General features: G+C 63.5%; 1 protein-coding gene and 1 long non-coding RNA gene across 4 annotated transcripts; one reads left to right on the forward strand and one right to left on the reverse strand.

Annotated features, from left to right (window-relative positions):
• The first annotated feature begins 217 nt into the window (after positions 1-217).
• Positions 218-17,551, forward strand: NCR3 (natural cytotoxicity triggering receptor 3). 2 transcript variants are annotated; one of them, XM_044982533.1, is made up of 4 exons: positions 218-268; positions 3,451-3,801; positions 17,028-17,147; positions 17,395-17,551. In XM_044982533.1, the coding sequence occupies exons 1-4, from the start codon at positions 229-231 to the stop codon at positions 17,454-17,456; spliced, it is 573 nt and encodes a 190-aa protein (XP_044838468.1). In that variant the 5' UTR covers positions 218-228; the 3' UTR covers positions 17,457-17,551. The 2 variants fall into 2 exon arrangements, with proteins under 2 accessions (XP_044838468.1, XP_044838467.1); XM_044982532.1 differs by lacking the exons at positions 218-268; positions 3,451-3,801 and adding exons at positions 11,047-11,152; positions 16,344-16,694.
• LOC123345561 lies at positions 11,871-17,581 on the reverse strand. 2 transcript variants are annotated; one of them, XR_006572816.1, is made up of 3 exons: positions 17,313-17,581; positions 17,020-17,133; positions 11,871-12,310 (listed from the first exon to the last, which is right to left on the reverse strand). It is a non-coding gene; the product is annotated as an uncharacterized LOC123345561 (long non-coding RNA). The 2 variants fall into 2 exon arrangements; XR_006572815.1 differs by having other exon boundaries at positions 11,889-13,656.
• Positions 17,582-17,598: the final 17 nt, after the last annotated feature.

Consider the following 17,598-nt stretch of genomic DNA (forward strand, 5'->3'; position numbering starts at 1 on the left):
GGGGCGGGGGGCTGGGCTGGCAGGGGCTGCAGGTCGGGAGTGAGGGGCACCAGCAGGGCTGGGGGCAGAGGGGCCTGGCCGGGGGGAGAGGTTTCCGGCCCAGCGTAGGCGTCGCTCTCTGGGTCCCGCTCGCTCTGGTTTCTGTGACTCACGTCCGGTGGGGGCTGCCGGGATCCTGCCGCCCGCGGGGTCGGGGTGTCACTCCGGGACCCCTGCGCCCCCGGCACCATGGCTCTGCGCCGGCTCTGCCTTCTGCTCACCTGCTCCGGTAAGGGGGCCCTGCCCCTCCCGCCCCCACCCGGGTCCTGCAGCCGGGGATGGACCCGGGGCACAATCGTCCCTTCCCCCGCCCGGAGTGGGGTCCCACCTCGGCCCCCCCCGGGTGTGGGGAATTCCCCTGATCCCCTCCTGGGTTATCGCTTCATCCCCCCCCCGGGGGGGCCCCAATCGCCCCCTCTGCCCGTTGGAGCCGGGACCCCCGGCCCGGCGGCATCGTCCCGGCTTCGCCCTCCCTGGTCTGACGCGACCCCCCCTGAGCGGGTCCCGACGCGGCCGCGCTGACAGGTGGCGCCCGGCGAAAAGGGACCAAACCGCCCGTGTGCCTGGTTTGCAGCTCAAGGGGTTTTGATTTCCCCCCCGTGTTTTGCTCCCCAAAATCATATTTGGCTTTTTGAACGTCAGACGCGCCGGGCGAGGGAGGAGCCGTTACGGGGGCGACCGGGAGCCGCTGCCGAGCCCCGCGGGGCACTCGGGACGCTGACGCTTGGGTGGAAAAACCCCTCAATGTTTCCTCAAGGAATGTAGGGAAAACATGAACCGACCCCCCCACCAAGCAGTGAAAATCCCCCAAAGCCGGTTAAATGTTCCCCCCTTGGCAACCAGCCGTTCGCTGTTTCCAAACCCGAGCAAACCCCAAACCCCAACATCGGCCGCCGAAAAGTGTCCCTGGAAAATCCCTTTTGCTGAACGATCCTTTTCATGTTGGAAACCAGATGTTTTCGGGGTGGGATAAACAGCGAGAGAAGTTGACGAACCCCCCAAATGGTTCCCCTAAAAGGTGCCTGGAAAAGACGTCCCAAGTCTGACGTTAACGCCGTGAGCAGAACCCGCCTGCGTGACGGGGAACGGGGATGATCTGCCTTCATCTTCAGCTAAGCTGGATTCTTTAATCGTCATTTAATTCATTTTCTGGGGGCCTGACCCACGGCAGCCGCTGAACGAGAAAGGGGAACATCTTGCCAGAAACGAACAATTCTCCCCGGCCAATCTACAGGGCGGCAAAGAAATCGCCAGTTTCAGTCTCAACTTCCCAGCCCCCGATTTGATTGTGACGCTGTTGGGTGTTTTCCTGAAAGCTCCGGCTTCTGCCCGGCTACGGGGAACGGCCGGTTTGTCTTTTAAACCCAGCACGTTCCCAGCACTTTGTATTGTGGAGAAACATTCCCAGATGGGAATTCTGAACCCGCAAAAGGGAGAAAGGCAGAGATTTCGTCGGGTTTTTCTACATCTTGTGAATTTTAGGCAAATCTGGTGAGTTTGGGGGAGGTTAAATGGTGGCTGGGTGCAGCCGTGCTGCTCAGTGACTTCGACGGGACACGTTGTCTCTTCAGTGGAACGTTGTGCACCAGCGTTCGGGCGATAAGAGCCGTGAGCAAGCGAAGCTGCTTCCACCGGAGCTGGGTCCTAACCCTGGCTTTAAAGTGGCCAATTCCAATGTGCCAGCACAAGTCAGGCTCCGCCGTGAATCACGAGCCGGACTTTGAAAAAACTCCCGGTTGTAAAAACGAATCCACCTGGGAGTTGTCTGTCGTTGCGGCTCCTTTTCCAAGCCGTGCGGGTCCATGAAAACCTTCCGTCAAACAGGTTTTCGGTGGGAAAAGGCTTTTCCGTTACACTCGAATCTCAGCCCGGATTTGCGGGGTTCAGCCAGGAACCCCTCGTGTGCTGCGAATGCTGCCAGGAGCCCGACCAAAGCATTTCCGTTCGTGTCGAAGATTTTCCGTTGGGGAAAACAGATATTTCGCTCTCGCATTCGCTGGGTTTTCTCCGCAACCCGAAGGGCTAGAAACCGTTGGGGGGGGGGGTTGGTAAACGAAAGCTGAACATGCTCCGTAGCCACCCAACACCGAGAGCTGCGGAAAAGCACCGGCTGTCGGGATAAAATCACCAGACTTGGCAACACCGTCCCGGGGGCGTCTTGTGCGCTCGCGCTGGAGAAGACGTGCAGGTGGCGGAAGGCCCAGGGCCGGGCGCTAAACGTGGCGTTAGCCGAGGGAAGGCGGCGACGGAGGGAGATCTCTGCTCTCCGAGGGCTCCTCCATCCGCAGCCAGCGGCTGACCGAGCTCCACGCCGAAGCCAGACAAATTCAGGCCGGGAACACGGCTCAGTCCAACAGTCGAGGGAGCAGCTCCCCCCGGCCGTGGTGGACGGGGCAGCGCTCGGACCCTGCCGCTCATTGTCCGGTGAGACGCGGACGTGGAGACCCTCGGGCGGGAGGGAGGGCGGCCGCGCGCGGCGGAGGGTGGGAGGGACACGCCTGGCCTGAGAGCGGCAGACGTAAGGAGCTGCGTCCATTCAGCGCGTCTGGCAGACGATCCAGAGGGGACCTTCTCCGGGCCACCACACGCGGCCCCAACGGCCCCTTCTCCCGCCGGCCCAGAGGAGGAAATGAAGGTCGGACACGTTCCCACGGGAAACGAGGCTCCGGTGTTTAGGGGTGAGGGGGCCGGACCTTTGGAAGGACCCACCAAGGGAAGCGGTGGATTGTCACCTCCAGCCTGGGGGCCGCCCTGGACGCCGCCTTGGCCAAGGAGGAGCCGGCGGGAGCCGGGTGCAGTCGGGTGCTGGGCGGAGACCAGCTCGAGGGGCCAATGTCGTCTACTGGCCGTCGCCTCTAAGAAACGCGAGGGACGCGGGCGAGGGAGGCCTGGCGCTTGGACGATCGTCATCTGGCCACCCCCTCGGCGTTCTCTCCCCGGCTCCGGGGGCTAGAGCGGGGGGGCTGGGAGCCAGGACTCCTGGGTTCTCTCCCCGGCTCCGGGGGCTAGAGCAGGGGGGCTGGGAGCCAGGACTCCTGGGTTTTCTCACCGGCTCTGGGAGGGCAGTGGGAGCTGGTGGGTTAGAGCAGGAGGGGCTGGGAGCCAGGACTCCTGGGTTCTCTCCCTGGCTCTGGGAGGGGAGTGGGGGCTGGGGGTTAGAGCAGGGGGGGCTGGGAGCCAGGACTCCTGGGTTCTCTCCCGGCTCTGGGAGGGGGAGTGGGGGCTGGGGGGTCAGAGCAGGGGGGGCTGGGAGCCAGGACTCCTGGGTTCTCTCCCTGGCTCTGGGAGGGGAGTGGGGGCTGGTGGTTAGAGCAGGAGGGGCTGGGAGCCAGGACTCCTGGGTTCTCTCCGTGGCTCTGGGAGGGGAGGGGGGTTTTCTGTCCTGCTGACCCTTGGCCTTTGATCTCCCAGGTTCCTGGGCGCAGGACCTGCGGGTGTCCCAGCCCAGCTCCGTGCAGGGCACCGAGGGCGGCTCCGTCACCCTGCCCTGCTCCTACAACAGCACCCGGGAGCCCCGGCTCGGCAGCTACACGTGGCTGAAGGAGGTGGCGGGCGCCCGGCTGGAGCTGAGCGACGGGACCCAGGAGTTCAGGGGCCGGGTGAGCCGGGCCGGGGACCGGAGCTTCCTGCGGGGGAGACGAGCCGACGTGGAGCTGCGGGACCTGAGACCCTACGACAGCGGGACCTACCGGTGCCTGGTGAAGATCCCCAGCCTGGGCGAGGGGGCGGGGAACGGGACCTGGCTCCAGGTGCTGAAAGCGGGTGAGTCCGGGCAGCCCAGGACGCCTGGGTTCTCTGCCGGCTCTGGGAGGGGAGTGGGGGCTGGTGGTTAGAGCAGGGGGGGCTGGGGGCCAGGACTCCTGGGTTCTCTCCCTGACTCTGGGAGGGGAGTGGGGGCTGGTGGTTAGAGCAGGGGGGGCTGGGGGCCAGGACTCCTGGGTTCTCTCCCGGCTCTGGGAGGGGAGTGGGGGCTGGTGGTTAGAGCAGGGGGTGGTTCTGGATTGAAAAGGGGGAAGTGGGGCCGTTATTGCTATTTCTGGGGGGCTCTTCGTGGCTGGTTTGGGGGCGAGGCTGACGGCGGAGTCGGCACAGGCCGTGGGGCTGCGAAGGACGGGGCGGGGGGGGGGAGCTGGGAGGCGCCCGAGAGACGGACCGGAGGGAGGGGCCGAGTCACGAAGAAACGAAAGAACAAGTGTAAAAGCGACGAGGGGAGGGACAGGGAGAGCCGGGGGGGCTGAGGGGACGGACAGGGGGGCTGGGGGGGCCAAGGGGGGGACGGGGCAGCTGGGGGGCCGAGGGAGGGACGAACGAAGGGAGGAGAAAAGGGACGAATGAAAAGGGGGGGGGAGGCGCAGGGAGGGGTCGGCGCCGGCTTCCCCCCCCTTCTCCGGCCGCTCTGTCTCATTCCCTCTTTTCTCCCCCCCCCGGCAGGCCCCCCCACCCCCCCTCCGGCGCTGGGCGCGCTCGGCTTGGGCCTAGGCGCCGCCGTGGGGGTCGCTGGCGCAGCCGCAGCCCTGATTTTGATCTGCCACAAGAGACGAGGTGAGTGGGACGGGGCCCCCCTGGAACCGGGGCACCACCGAGCCCCCCGACCCGCCCACCTGGGCTCCCCCTCGCACTGAGCTGCCAACCCCCCCGGCCGCACGTTCACCAGCGTTCACACCGGCAGGGACACGCCCAGCTGCTGTTACACGCAGGGTCTCTGCCACCAGCCTCCCGGCCGCACGTTCACCAGCGTTCACACCGGCAGGACACGCCCAGCTGCCGTTACATGCAGGGGCTCTGCCACCAGCCTCCCGGCTGCCCTTTCACCAGCGTTTCAGGGTTTTCTCAGTGAGCCGTTAGCCTTGTTTGGCCTTTTCGCTGGCGCACCCGAAAGGCTCCTCGTGGGTGTTCTCCGCCTCACGCCGTGTTTCAGTGACACGCAGACAAACGCCACAACATCACACCCGCCGGCAGCGCACACCGTCCGACCAGCTAGGCCTGTCGGGCAGACCCAGACTCCTGCAGTGACACCTCGCGAGCCGCACTTTGCACAAAACGTGTCCTAATTACACGACAGTGGTGAATAGTGAGGTGACACGGTGTCACAAGGAGATTGAGGGGGGGCTGCCAGAGACAGCGACCCTCAGGCCCAGCCTTGACCCAAACCCCAAGCTCCAACCACGGACCCTAATGCTGCCCCCACCCCCAACCAGAGACCCCAACCCTGACCCCAAACCCGTCCCTGCCCCTCACCAGGGGCCCTGACCGTGACCCTGACCACTAACTGGGGACCGTAGGAGCTACTGATTGATGATTGGCTCCTGGTTAGTGATTATTAGCTACTGATTGGCTATTGACTACTTGTTATTGATTACTGGCTAGTGATTATTGGCTAGTGATTACTGGCTTCTGGTTGGCAATTGGCTCCTGGTTATTGATTATTCACTATTATTAGCTACTGATTAATTCTATTGATTATTGGCTACTGATTCATAATTGGCTCCTGGCTATCGATTATTGGCTACTGATTATTGACTGCTGGCTACTGAATATTTATAATTATCTGCTGATCGCTGGCGACCTATTGTCGAGTTTTGGCTCCTGCTTCCTGGCTAAAGATTCTTGCTAGATTCCTGGCCACCAGTGATTGACAAATGGCTCCTGATTATTGCCTAAAGCTTATTGCCGACTGGCTACTGGCCATTGACTAACGGCTTCTGCCCAGCGTTGTCTATTGGCGACTAATGATCAGTTCCTGGCTCCCAAGCCCCGGTGGCTGCCAGTCACCGCTCACACAGACCGTCAGTGACTGTCGATTACCGGCTGGCTACCGACTCGTGCTCAGTGGCTACTGGCGAGTGTTGGCCGCGCTGGCAGCTGCTGATCCCTGGCTCTTGGCGGCTGATTTATGCCGATGCCAAGAATTGATTATTGGCTCTTCCTGAGACCTGATTAGAACGGGCTCCTCGTTCTTCTAACTGGCTCTGGGCCGAGCTGGGCGCCTGGGCCGCTGACTAGCGATTCCTGCCCCTGCTGGTCAATTCATTACGTTACTGATCCCCCCAGAGCGGAGAGACGTAGGACCCCAGACCGAAGCCCCAGTGCAGGTGAGACCCGCTGGGGGGACGGACAGAGGGGTGTGGGGGGTGGTGGAGGGGTCTGGGGGGATGAGCGGAGGGGTGGGGGGGATGGATGCAGGGGTCTGGGGGGAACGAGGGATGGAGGGACGGGTGTGGAGGGGATGGAGGTAGGGGTGTGTGTGGGGGGATGGGGGGATGGAGGGAGGGGTGGGGGGAGGGGGTGAGTGCAGGGAAAGGCAGCTCAGTACCTGGGGGGGGGATTTGGGAGTCGGGGGCTCCCCTGCCGGAGGTGCAGGGGGTGGGGAGAAGCCTGGCCTGGGGGGGGCTTGGGATGTGGGGCTGATCCCGGCTATGGGGCGCTGTCTGTGTGGGGTGGCAGGACTGTGGGGGGCGGATCACCTGGGGGAAGAGCTGAGGGGACAATCCTGGCTGGGGGCGGCTGTGGGGGGCTGATGGGGCCATGGGGGAGGGGTCTGAGGGGCCTGTGGGGCTGGAGGGGCGCTGACAGGGCCGAGGGGGGGACTGAGGGGTCAGCGGGGCGGCTGACGGGGCCGAGGGGGGAGCTGGGGGGGTCAGTGGGGGGCTGACGGGGCCGAGCGGGGGACTGAGGGGTTGGTGGGGGGCTGACAGGGCCAAAGGGGGGCTGGGGGGGTCAGTGGGTGGCTGACAGGGCCGAGGAGGGGGCTGACGGGGCTGTGGGGGGTGACGGGTCTGGGGGGTGGTGCTGATGGGGCCGAGGGTGGGGCTGGGGGGTCGGCGGGGGGGTGACGGGGCCGAGGGGGGGGCTGAGGGGACGGCGGGGGGATGACGGGGCCGAGGGGGGGCCTCGGGGGTCGGCGGGGGGATGACGGGGCCGAGGGGGGGCTGGGGGGTCGGTGGGGGGCTGACGGGGCCGAGGGGGGGCTGGGGGGTCGGTGGGGGGCTGACGGGGCTGGGGGGGGCTGAGGGGTCGGCGGGGGGCTGACGGGGCCGAGGGGGGGCTGGGGGGTCGGTGGGGGGCTGACGGGGCCGAGGGGGGGCTGGGGGGTCGGCGGGGGGCTGACGGGACTGGGGGGGGCTGAGGGGTCGGCGGGGGGATGACAGGGCCGAGGGGGGGCTGGGGGGTCGGTGGGGGGCTGACGGGGCCGAGGAGGGGGCTGACGGGGCTGTGGGGGGTGACGGGTCTTGGGGGTGGCTGACGGGGCCGGGGGGGGACTGAGGGGTCGGCGGGGGGATGACGGGGCCGAGGGGGGGGCTGGGGGGTCGGCGGGGGGCTTACGGGGCCGTGGGGGGACTGGGGGGTCGGCGGGGGGCTGACGGGGCCGAGGGGGGGCGGGGGGGTCGGCGGGGGGATGACGGGGCCGAGGGGGGGCTGGGGGGTCGGCGGGGGGGCTGACGGGGCCGAGGGGGGGCTGGGGGGTCGGCGGGGGGATAACAGGGCCGAGGGGGGGCTGGGGGGTCGGCGGGGGGCTGACGGGGCCGAGGGGGGGCTGGGGGGTCGGCGGGGGGATAACAGGGCCGAGGGGGGGCTGGGGGGTCGGCGGGGGGCTGACGGGGCCGAGGGGGGGCTGGGGGGTCGGCGGGGGGATGACGGGGCCGGGGGGAGGCTGGGGGGTCAGCAGGGGGCTGATGGGGCCGGGGGCTGACGGGTCCGTCTCTGTCCGTCTCGTCCAGGCCCCGGAGCCGAGCTATGCGGAGCTGAGGGTGAAGCCGGGTCGGCGCCCGGCGCCCGCGGGCGAACTCGTCACCTACGCCACCATCGGGGGCAGCCTCCGGGGCTAGGGGCTCGGCCGGGGGGGGACGGAGACCCCCCCACATTTCCCCCACACCCGCCACCCCACACCTGCACCCCCCGCCCCCCCGCCACACATGTGCCCCCTCCACACCCCCCCACCCCACACAGCCCTCCCCCCACAGCCCTCCGACCCCCCCCATACCCCCACATGCCCCCATCACATGCCCCCACCCTGCCCCACACACCCCACTCCACACATGCACTCCCACACACCCCAAGCCCCCCACATGCACCTCACACCACATGTGCACCCCCCCACGCACCGCCCCCCCACCCCACACACAGCACCGCCAGGAGGGGGCAGCAGGGACCCCCCGCCCCACCCCCTCAAACCAGCCCCACTGCAATTCTCCATCCTCCCAGCAGGGGGCTGCAGTTCCACCATCCGCCACCAGGGGGCGGCCTCGCCCTGCAGTATCACCCACCCCTCTGGGGCTCCCGGTTCGTGCTCCCCCCCCCCCCCCGCCCAGGTGCCTCCAGTCCCCTGGCTGCAGCCCCCCCCCCCCGTGCGTCCCGCCCCAGCCGTCCCCACCCGCCCGTCTCCGGCCCCGCGATGCTGAGTCTGGGGTGGAGCCCGCCCGGAGCTGGGCCCGAGCGGCTCCAGGAACTGGGACGCGTTGCCAGGCCCGGCGCGGCGCTGGGAGGGAGCCAGGGTGGCTAACCAGAGATGCCCTGAGATGTAACCGCCCGCACCCCCCCCCCGCCAAAATGGCTGGAAAAATCCACAGAGCGGCTAAGCAAAGCTTGGGAGACCAGCTAGAGAAACCCGGAGCCTGGGCTCCCCCCCCCCAGCCCTGCCGGTGCCCCTCACTCCCGACCCACAGCCCCTGCCAGCCCAGCCCTGACCCCCCAGCTCTGCCGGTGCCCCTCACTCCCGACCCGCAGCCCCTGCCAGCCCAGCCCTGACCCCCCAGCTCTGCCGGTGCCCCTCACTCCCGACCCGCAGCCCCCGCCAGCCCAGCCCTGACCCCCAGCTCTGCCGGTGCCCCTCACTCCCGACCCGCAGCCCCTGCCAGCCCAGCCCTGACCCCCAGCTCTGCCGGTGCCCCTCACTCCCGACCCGCAGCCCCTGCTAGCCCAGCCCTGCCCCCCCAGCTCTGCCGGTGCCCCTCACTCCCGTCACCCAGCCCCTGCTAGCCCAGCCCGGGCCCCCCAGCTCTGCCGGTGCCCCTCACTCCCGACCCGCAGCCCCTGCCAGCCCAGCCCTGCCGGTGCCCCTCACTCCCGACCCGCAGCCCCTGCCAGCCCAGCCCTGCCCCCCCAGCTCTGCCGGTGCCCCTCACTCCCGACCCGCAGCCCCTGCTAGCCCAGCCCTGCCCCCCCAGCTCTGCCGGTGCCCCTCACTCCCGACCCGCAGCCCCTGCCAGCCCAGCCCTGCCGGTGGCCCTCACTCCCGACCCGCAGCCCCTGCCAGCCCAGCCCTGCCCCCCAGCTCTGCCGGTGCCCCTCACTCCCAACCTGCAGCCCCTGCCAGCCCAGCCCTGCCCCCCCCAGCTCTGCCGGTGCCCCTCACTCCCGGCCCGCAGCCCCTGCCCGCCCAGCCCTGCCCCCCCCTGCCCTGCCGGTGCCCCTCACTCCCGACCCGCAGCCCCTGCCAGCTCAGCCCTCCCCCCTGCTCTGCCGGTGCCCCTCAGACCTGGCCCGCAGTTTCTGAAGAGGACCTGAGCCATCCACCCAGTGGCCAGCGCCGGACTCACTGTCCCTTCCTGACCCCTAGTTCCCGGCGCTCACTCTCCGCCTTGGAGCATGAGGGTTAACTGCTGCCGCGCTGGTTTCTCAGGGCGTAGCAGACGCGGCCGGTGGCTGTTTCCTCCCGCAGGGCGTGAGAGCCGGTGACCCAGTTTTTCCACCCCCCTGGCCTCTCGAGAGCCGCTTATGCAACCCGGCCTCCAGCCCCGCTCAGGAAACAGGCCCTGGGCTGCGTGTGGTCGGCTGAGCGCTCGGGCGGCTGCGTGGGGCTGAACCACACACGCTGAGAGCGGCTGATCCGGAGCGGGGCCGGCTCCGCAGGGAGGGAAGGAACGAAGGACCCAGGACTCCGGGCTCCCCAGATCCCTCCCTCGTGCCTGGCCCCCCGTCGGTCCCCCCCGGGCAGACCCTGGGCCGCTGCGTCTCCAGCTGGACGGGGCAAAGGGCGAACGCCGGCCGGGGGGGTCTCGGGCAGGAGCCGGGAGGGGATTTTCCCCCGGCTGGAGCCTGGGTCCGTCCCGGTGCCTGCGATTCGAGGGGGACGTGGGGCACTCGGGGAGGAGCCCCCGGGACGATGGAAGGGTTAGAAAACCGGCCTCCGCGCGAGCCCCCCCAGGAGCTCGGTCCAGGAGCTCAGCACGGCCGGCGAGGGGGGGACGTGTCCCCGGCTGGAGGCACCGACCGGGGGAACCAAACACCCCCCCAGGGGCCTCAGGCCGGCAGGGGATCGAACCCCAGCCTGGCCCGGAGCCGGAGCCGGAGCTGGGCAGAGCCGGCCTGGGAACAAGGCGTCAGCTTGTGCCGGGAGGGGGGCGATTTCCCCGGGGCCTGGGGGGGCTCCTGCCGGGGTGAGGTTTGAATCAAGGGCAGGTTCCTTCGGGAGCAGCTGCCCTGGTTCAAACAGCCGGTAACTGGGCGTGGGGGGGGGGGCATTTGCAGCCACGGGGTCGTCTCACGAAGTGACTGAGGCGGGAGCAGGACACGCAGGGCGGGCGGGTGGGGCCACGGGCCCCCGGCCTTGGCACTGAATAAAGTCGCGCCAATGTAAGAAGCTGTTGACCTAAATTCATGTGTCCAATACCCTGGCTCCCAGCCTCCCCTCTAACTACTAGCCCCCACTCCCCTCCCAGAGCCGGGGAGAACCCAGGAGTCCTGGCTCCCACCCCTCCTGCTCTAACCACCAGCCCCCACTCCCCTCCCAGAGCCGGGGAGAACCCAGGACTCCTGGCTCCCACCCCCCCTGCTCTAACCCCCCAGCCCCCACTCCCCTCCCAGAGCCAGGGAGAACCCAGGAGTCCTGGCTCCCAGCCCCCCATTCTCACCACTAGACCCTGCTCCCCTCCCAGCACCGGGGATGGAACCCAGGAGTCCGGGCCCCTCCCCTCCCCCCTCGTTTGGCCCTTGGGCCGGAAGCCTGAAGCATGCCAGGAACCGGCCGCGTTCAGCGGGTGGTGCTCAGAGGCTCATTTCCTGAGCCCCCCCTCGCCGGTGTGAGTCGCACCAGCCCTGCACCCGCACTCCTGTGCCCTCGCACCGGCAGCCATGGCCCCAGGCCCCCTGCTCTGGACGCTGGCCCTGATTGCAGGTGAGCGGGGAGGGGGGATTTGAACCCGCAGCCCAGCCAGGCAGCGCCGGGCGCGTGGAGGCACTGCCCAGCCGGGTGTCCGTGGGCACAGAGGGGTCTGCGGGCGGATAGATGCTGTATGGCCCGGGTGGGTGGGCACATCGACCCATCCATCCCCCTGCACCCGCCCTGCCCATCCCCAGCCACTGCCACCCCCCGCGCCCGTCCCCGGCTAAATCCCTCTCCTGGGCGGGCACCGGGAGACGGGGCCGACCCGGCGGCCGGAGGGACCCAGCGTTGCCCGGGGGCCGATAACTCGCTGCGCCGGGATGAATGGACCCAGGAGCGGCCCGGGCCGCGGGGCATCGCTCGGAGCCGGTCCCGGCGGGCGCCGGCAGTTCCAGCCGCCGGCAGAGCCAGCCGCCGGCAGAGCCAGCCGCGTGTGCGCGGCCCCGTCCCCGGGGTCACCGGCTGGGGCCTGCAAGGGGTGATCGCCTCGAAACCCGGGGCCTTTTCCTGCCCGAGCCCCCCCAACACGCCAGCCCAGTGTCCAGGGCCCCACGCCCAGGGGGACCCGCAAGGCTACATCGCTCAGGCTCTGCTCTCGGCGCCAGCCGGCTCGGGGGGCCCAGCTTCGGCCCTGGCTTGGCGGCCCCCGAAACCCGCTCGGGCCCCTGCTTGGGAACGGCTGCTCCGAACTAACCTGACGGATCCAGGCACCACGTTAACGATTCCGCCTCCGAAACGCAAGCGATTCAGTAACCAACGTGGCCCATTGCTCAGCGAGCGGCTCCGTCCGTCTCACGTCTCAATTCATCTGGTACCGTCCGGAGCCGTTACATTTTCACAGCTCAGGCCAGGAAATAACGATACAGGATTTAACGATTGAGCCCAGTTCATTATTACATGTTCACAGCTAAGCCCCGGAAACAGGCTGCAAGTTCTGAATGAAACCGGGAAAACTATTTAAAACTTCATGTAGTTTAATTCACGAGCTTTTCTTACGACCGGTATCAGCCGATTGTGGCGATTTCTTTGTTACTAGGACGTTACGGCAAAGTATTTAAATCAACCCGAAACTATTGCAATTTCTTTGAGCAAATCCGAGCCAAGTGAGGCCATTTCTTTGTTCGCCCTTTGCAAATTCTTGCCACGTCTTCAAAGAATTAATCCTAGAAACTGAGAGAAATTGATTCAAATTAATCCGAGTACATGGAGGAAGTTTAGGAGCTAATCTTCCACATTTAAATATTAATTATTTTGCAATATTTAAATATTCATCCCAGGCAACGCTTGTAATTTAAAATATAATTTCAGCAAATTAATTCACCATTCGAGTAACCCTAATAAACTCTTTTTCTTTATAATTTAATTGCTGCTAATAAAGATAATTTATTTGGTTATTCCTTGAAAATTACTGCAAAATCCACTGACTTTTTGCGGTTCCTTTAAAATATAATCCCAGTTTGAAATAATCCTGCTGAAATATTGCAAAGTATTTAAGAGTTCGTCCCACTGAATAATTTCAGTCTCTTTAACAGTAAAGTCAGCAATTCGTTGCAATTTATTTAAGAGTTAATGGTACTAAATTACTATTTAATAGTTAATTAAACTAAATGATTACAGTCTGGTTCCTAGGAAATGAATGCAGTTCTTTGTAATTACCAGCCAAATGTTGCAATGGATTTGAGATTCTCAGCAGAATTATTGCAATTTCTTTAAACCAAATCCTGAAACAATTGTTGCAGTTTAAAAAAATCACAGTAAATCATTGCAATTTCTTAAAAAATATACTCCCAGCCATTTAATTGGAAAGTCCATTAACATTAATCTCAACACCACAATTGCGATTCAATGCATTCATCTGAGGACGTTGTGAGAACGTATCTGTTACTCCGTGGAAATGGCTGCAGCAGATTTAAAACTGAATTCAAGTGACCGACACCAATTTATTTCCGAGTCCAAGACACAGAATTATTGCAACGTCATCGTTAATCCTGTGAACAATTGAAATTTAATTAAATAATAATCCCAGGGCAACTATTTCAATGTCCTTAAAAATAATTGTAGTAAGTTGTTGTGACGCATTTCAGCATCAAACTCAGAAGATTAGAAATTAATTCCAGGGAATGTGTCTGTTAATCCCATCAGATTATGGTAATTCTTTTAAAATTCTACTCTAGGAAAAATGAAGTTTCTTAAAGATAATCCAGGCGTCCTTTCAAAATTAGCCCCAGAAGTTTATCATTTAATCTAAGGAAATTGTGGGAATTAGATCGATAACCCCAATCGATCACTGAAATTCCTGTAAGATTTAATCCAAGGAAAATACTGTTTTCTTTCCAAACGTATCCCAGTTAATTGCGTGATGCAGCTCAGAGTTCAGTCCCGGAAATTCTTGCAAGAGGTTTAAGCTTCATCCCAGCGGTGAATCCCAATCGGTGTCAGAGTCAGAGGCGCCCAGTTATCACCCCGTGTGTGACTAGTCATGTCAGCAGACGCCTGGGATTTCTCTCCAGCGTAACCTGGTCCATCATAGAATCATAGAATTTAAGATCAGAAGGGACCATTATGATCATCTAGTCTGACCTCCCGCAAGATGCAGGCCACAAAAGCCGATCCACCCACTCCTGAACTAATTCTCTCCCTTGACTCAGCTGTTGAAGTCCCCAAATCCTGATTTAAAGACTTCAAGTAGCAGATAATCCTCCAGCAAGCGACCCCTGCCCCATGCTGCGGAGGAAGGGGAAAAACCTCCAGGGCCACTGCCAATCTACCCTGGAGGAAAATTCCAGTCCGATCGCTGACCCTAAACCCAATGGGGGCTGGGCGGGACGGCTCCTGGCTCTCACGGTCCCTGGGGCTCCGGGGGGGACTTGCGTTGTGGGGAAGGTACAAAGGCCAAGGGCCCAAACGCAAACGAAACGAGACTTGAACTGTAGAAATAAGGGAATGGGGAATTGTCCGGTGAGGGGATGAGAGAACCCGGGAAGTGCTTCTGCTCTGGGCATCAGCCAGAAACATGTGGAGTGTTGCAATAAATAGAGAGATAGAGGGGGTGTGTGGGGATAGATAGATAGATAGAGGGGGTGGATGGGGATAGATAGATAGATAGAGGCGGTGGATAGATAGATAGATATAGAGGGGGTGGATGGGGATAGATAGATAGATAGAGGGGGTGGCTGGAGATAGATAGATAGATAGAGGGGGTGGATGGGGATAGATAGATAGAGGGGGTGGATAGATAGATAGATAGATAGAGGGGGTGGCTGGAGATAGATAGATAGATAGATAGAGGGGGTGGATGGGGATAGATAGATAGAGGGGGGGATAGATAGATAGATAGAGGGGGTGGCTGGAGATAGATAGATAGAGGGGGTGGATGGGGATAGATAGATAGAGGGGGTGGATGGGGTTGGATGGATGGATGGAGGGGGTGGCTGGATAGCTAGATGATGATGACGGGTCGGGTGGATGGGGTTGGATGCATGGATGGACAGAGGGGATGGAGATGGATGGATGGATAGAGGGGGTGGATATGGATGTACACGGGGGGATATGGATGGATATGGATGGCTAGAGGGAATGGAAGGATGGCTAGATGATGACGACGACGGGTCAGGTGGATGGATGGAGGGGATGGATATGGATGGATGGATGGATGGACAGAGGGGCTGGCTGGATGATGATGATGACGGGTCGGATGGATGGGGTTGGATGGATGGATAGAGGGGATGGATATGGGTGGATGGATGGACAGAGGGGCTGGCTAGATGATGATGATGACGGGTCGGGTGGATGGGGTTGGATGCATGGATGGACACAGGGGATGGAGATGGCTGGCTGGCTAGAGGGGGTGGATATGGATGCACAGAGGGGATGGATGGATGGATATGGATGGACAGAGGGGCTGGCTGGATGATGATGATGGGTCGGGTGGATGGGGATGGATGGATGGATAGAGGGGATGGATATGGATGGATGGATATGGATGGACAGAGGGGCTGGCTGGATGATGATGATGACGGGTTGGGTGGATGGGGTTGGATGGATGGATGGATGGATGGACAGAGGGGCTGGCTAGATGATGATGATGACGGGTCGGGTGGATGGGGTTGGATGCATGGATGGACACAGGGGATGGAGATGGCTGGCTGGCTAGAGGGCGTGGATATGGATGCACAGAGGGGATGGATGGATGGATGGATGGATGGATGGATGGATGGACAGAGGGGCTGGCTGGATGATGATGATGACGGGTCGGATGGATGGGGTTGGATGCATGGATGGACAGAGGGGATGGAGATGGATGGATGGATAGAGGGGGTGGATATGGATGTACACGGGGGGGATATGGATGGATATGGATGGCTAGAGGGAATGGAAGGATGGCTAGATGATGATGACGACGGGTCAGGTGGATGGATGGATAGAGGGGATGGATATGGATGGATGGATGGATGGACAGAGGGGCTGGCTGGATGATGATGATGACGGGTCGGGTGGATGGGGTTGGATGCATGGATGGACACAGGGGATGGAGATGGCTGGCTGGCTAGAGGGGGTGGATATGGATGCACAGAGGGGATGGATGGATGGATATGGATGGACAGAGGGGCTGGCTAGATGATGATGATGACGGGTTGGGTGGATGGGGTTGGATGCATGGATGGACACAGGGGATGGAGATGGCTGGCTGGCTAGAGGGGGTGGATATGGATGCACAGAGGGGATGGATGGATGGATGGATGGATATGGATGGACAGAGGGGCTGGCTGGATGATGATGATGCCGGGTCGGGTGGATGGGGATGGAGAGATGGTGGGTGGGCAGGAGTGGGGCTCGGGGGGACCCGCTGCAGGGCCCAGCCGACACACAGTACGAGTTACGTGGTGGTTTCTCTCAGCAGGGGAATCACCATTTCACAAGCTGGTTTGACTCGGGTTTGAGGCCGGTTTGGAGCCAGAGGCTGAGACTGGCCGGCCGGGGCTGGAGCCCTCGATAATCGCCTGGTTCTGTTCACTGCCGGGCCTGCCACAGACGGGCCATCGGGCTGACCCGGTCTGGCCAACATATGCCCCAGGCCCAGTTCCCTGCCCCCCTGAGCCAGCCAGGCCCTGCCCTGGGGCCGGGGGGAGCCAGCGCCCCCCAGAGGAGCCAGGCCCCTGCCCCGCTCCCTGGGTGATTTCCCTCTGTCCCGTCTCTCTGCCAGGCTGCCGGGCGCAGGACCTGTGGGTGTCCCAGCCCAGCTCCGTGCAGGGCACCGAGGGCGGCTCCGTCACCCTGCCCTGCTCCTACAACAGCACCCGGGAGCCCCGGCTCGGCAGCTACACGTGGCTGAAGGAGGTGGCGGGCGCCCGGCTGGAGCTGAGCGACGGGACCCAGGAGTTCAGGGGCCGGGTGAGCCGGGCCGGGGACCGGAGCTTCCTGCGGGGGAGACGAGCCGACGTGGAGCTGCGGGACCTGAGACCCTACGACAGCGGGACCTACCGGTGCCTGGTGAAGATCCCCAGCCTGGGCGAGGGGGTGGGGAACGGGACGTGGCTCCAGGTGCTGAAAGCGGGTGAGTCCGGGCAGCCCAGGACGCCTGGGTTCTCTCCGGCTCTGGGAGGGGAGTGGGGGCTGGTGGGTCAGAGCAGGGGGGGCTGGGAGCCAGGACGCCTGGGTTCTCTCCCCGGCTCTGGGAGGGAAGTGGGGGCTGGTGGGTCAGAGCGGGGGGGGGGGGGCTGGGAGCCCGGACGCCTGGGTTCTCTCCCCGGCTCTGGGAGGGGAGTGGGGGCTGGTGGGTCAGAGCGGGGGGGGGGGGGGCAGGGAGCCCGGACGCCTGGGTTCTCTCCCCAGCCCACACAGTATTAATTTCCCACAACCCTTTTCTCCTCCCTGCTCACCCGTTCAGCACCCACGGACGTGAAGCCCGACGGATTCGTCCTCCTGTGGCTTTTCCTGCGGGGGCTGATCTGCACCTTCGGCCTCGCTGCCGGCGCCCTGGGGACCAGCTTGTGCTACCAGAGGAAACGTGAGCGACCAGATCCTCCCCCCCCCCCGCCAGTGCCCCTCACTCCCGACCTGCAGCCCCCTGGGCTCCCCCCAGCTCTGCCGGTGCCCCTCACTCCCGACCCGCAGCCCCTGCCAGCCCCGCCCTGCCCCACCCCAGCTCCGCTGATGGTATCAGATACTTTACTGGTTGCCAGGTCGGGGAGAAGCTGTTTTGCACCCCACTTATTTGAGCCCTTCGCTTTTCTCTCTCCTTTTTCTTGTCCTAGTGTCCCGGCGGAGACAGAGACGAGTCAGGGAGCGTCAGTGCAAAGCCCAGCTGCAAATGTGAATGTTCATGTTCCCTGCTCTAACCACTAGCCTGTACTGCCCTCCCAGAGCTGGGAGGGAACCCAGGAGTCCTGCCTCCCAGCCCTAACCACCAGCCCCCACTCCCCTCCCAGCGCTGGGAGAGAACCCAGGAGTCCTGGCTC

Source organism: Mauremys mutica, chromosome 12 (assembly GCF_020497125.1).
Source record: "Mauremys mutica isolate MM-2020 ecotype Southern chromosome 12, ASM2049712v1, whole genome shotgun sequence".
NCBI lineage: Eukaryota > Metazoa > Chordata > Testudines > Geoemydidae > Mauremys > Mauremys mutica.

Coding starts and splice junctions, on each gene's coding strand:
- NCR3 (XM_044982532.1), top strand. CDS start 11,110: ATGGCCCCAGGCCCCCTGCTCTGGACGCTGGCCCTGATTGCAG. Junction 11,153..16,343: donor GACGCTGGCCCTGATTGCAG/GTGAGCGGGGAG, acceptor TCTCTCTGCCAG/GCTGCCGGGCGCAGGACCTG. Junction 17,148..17,394: donor CTTGTGCTACCAGAGGAAAC/GTGAGCGACCAG, acceptor TTCTTGTCCTAG/TGTCCCGGCGGAGACAGAGA.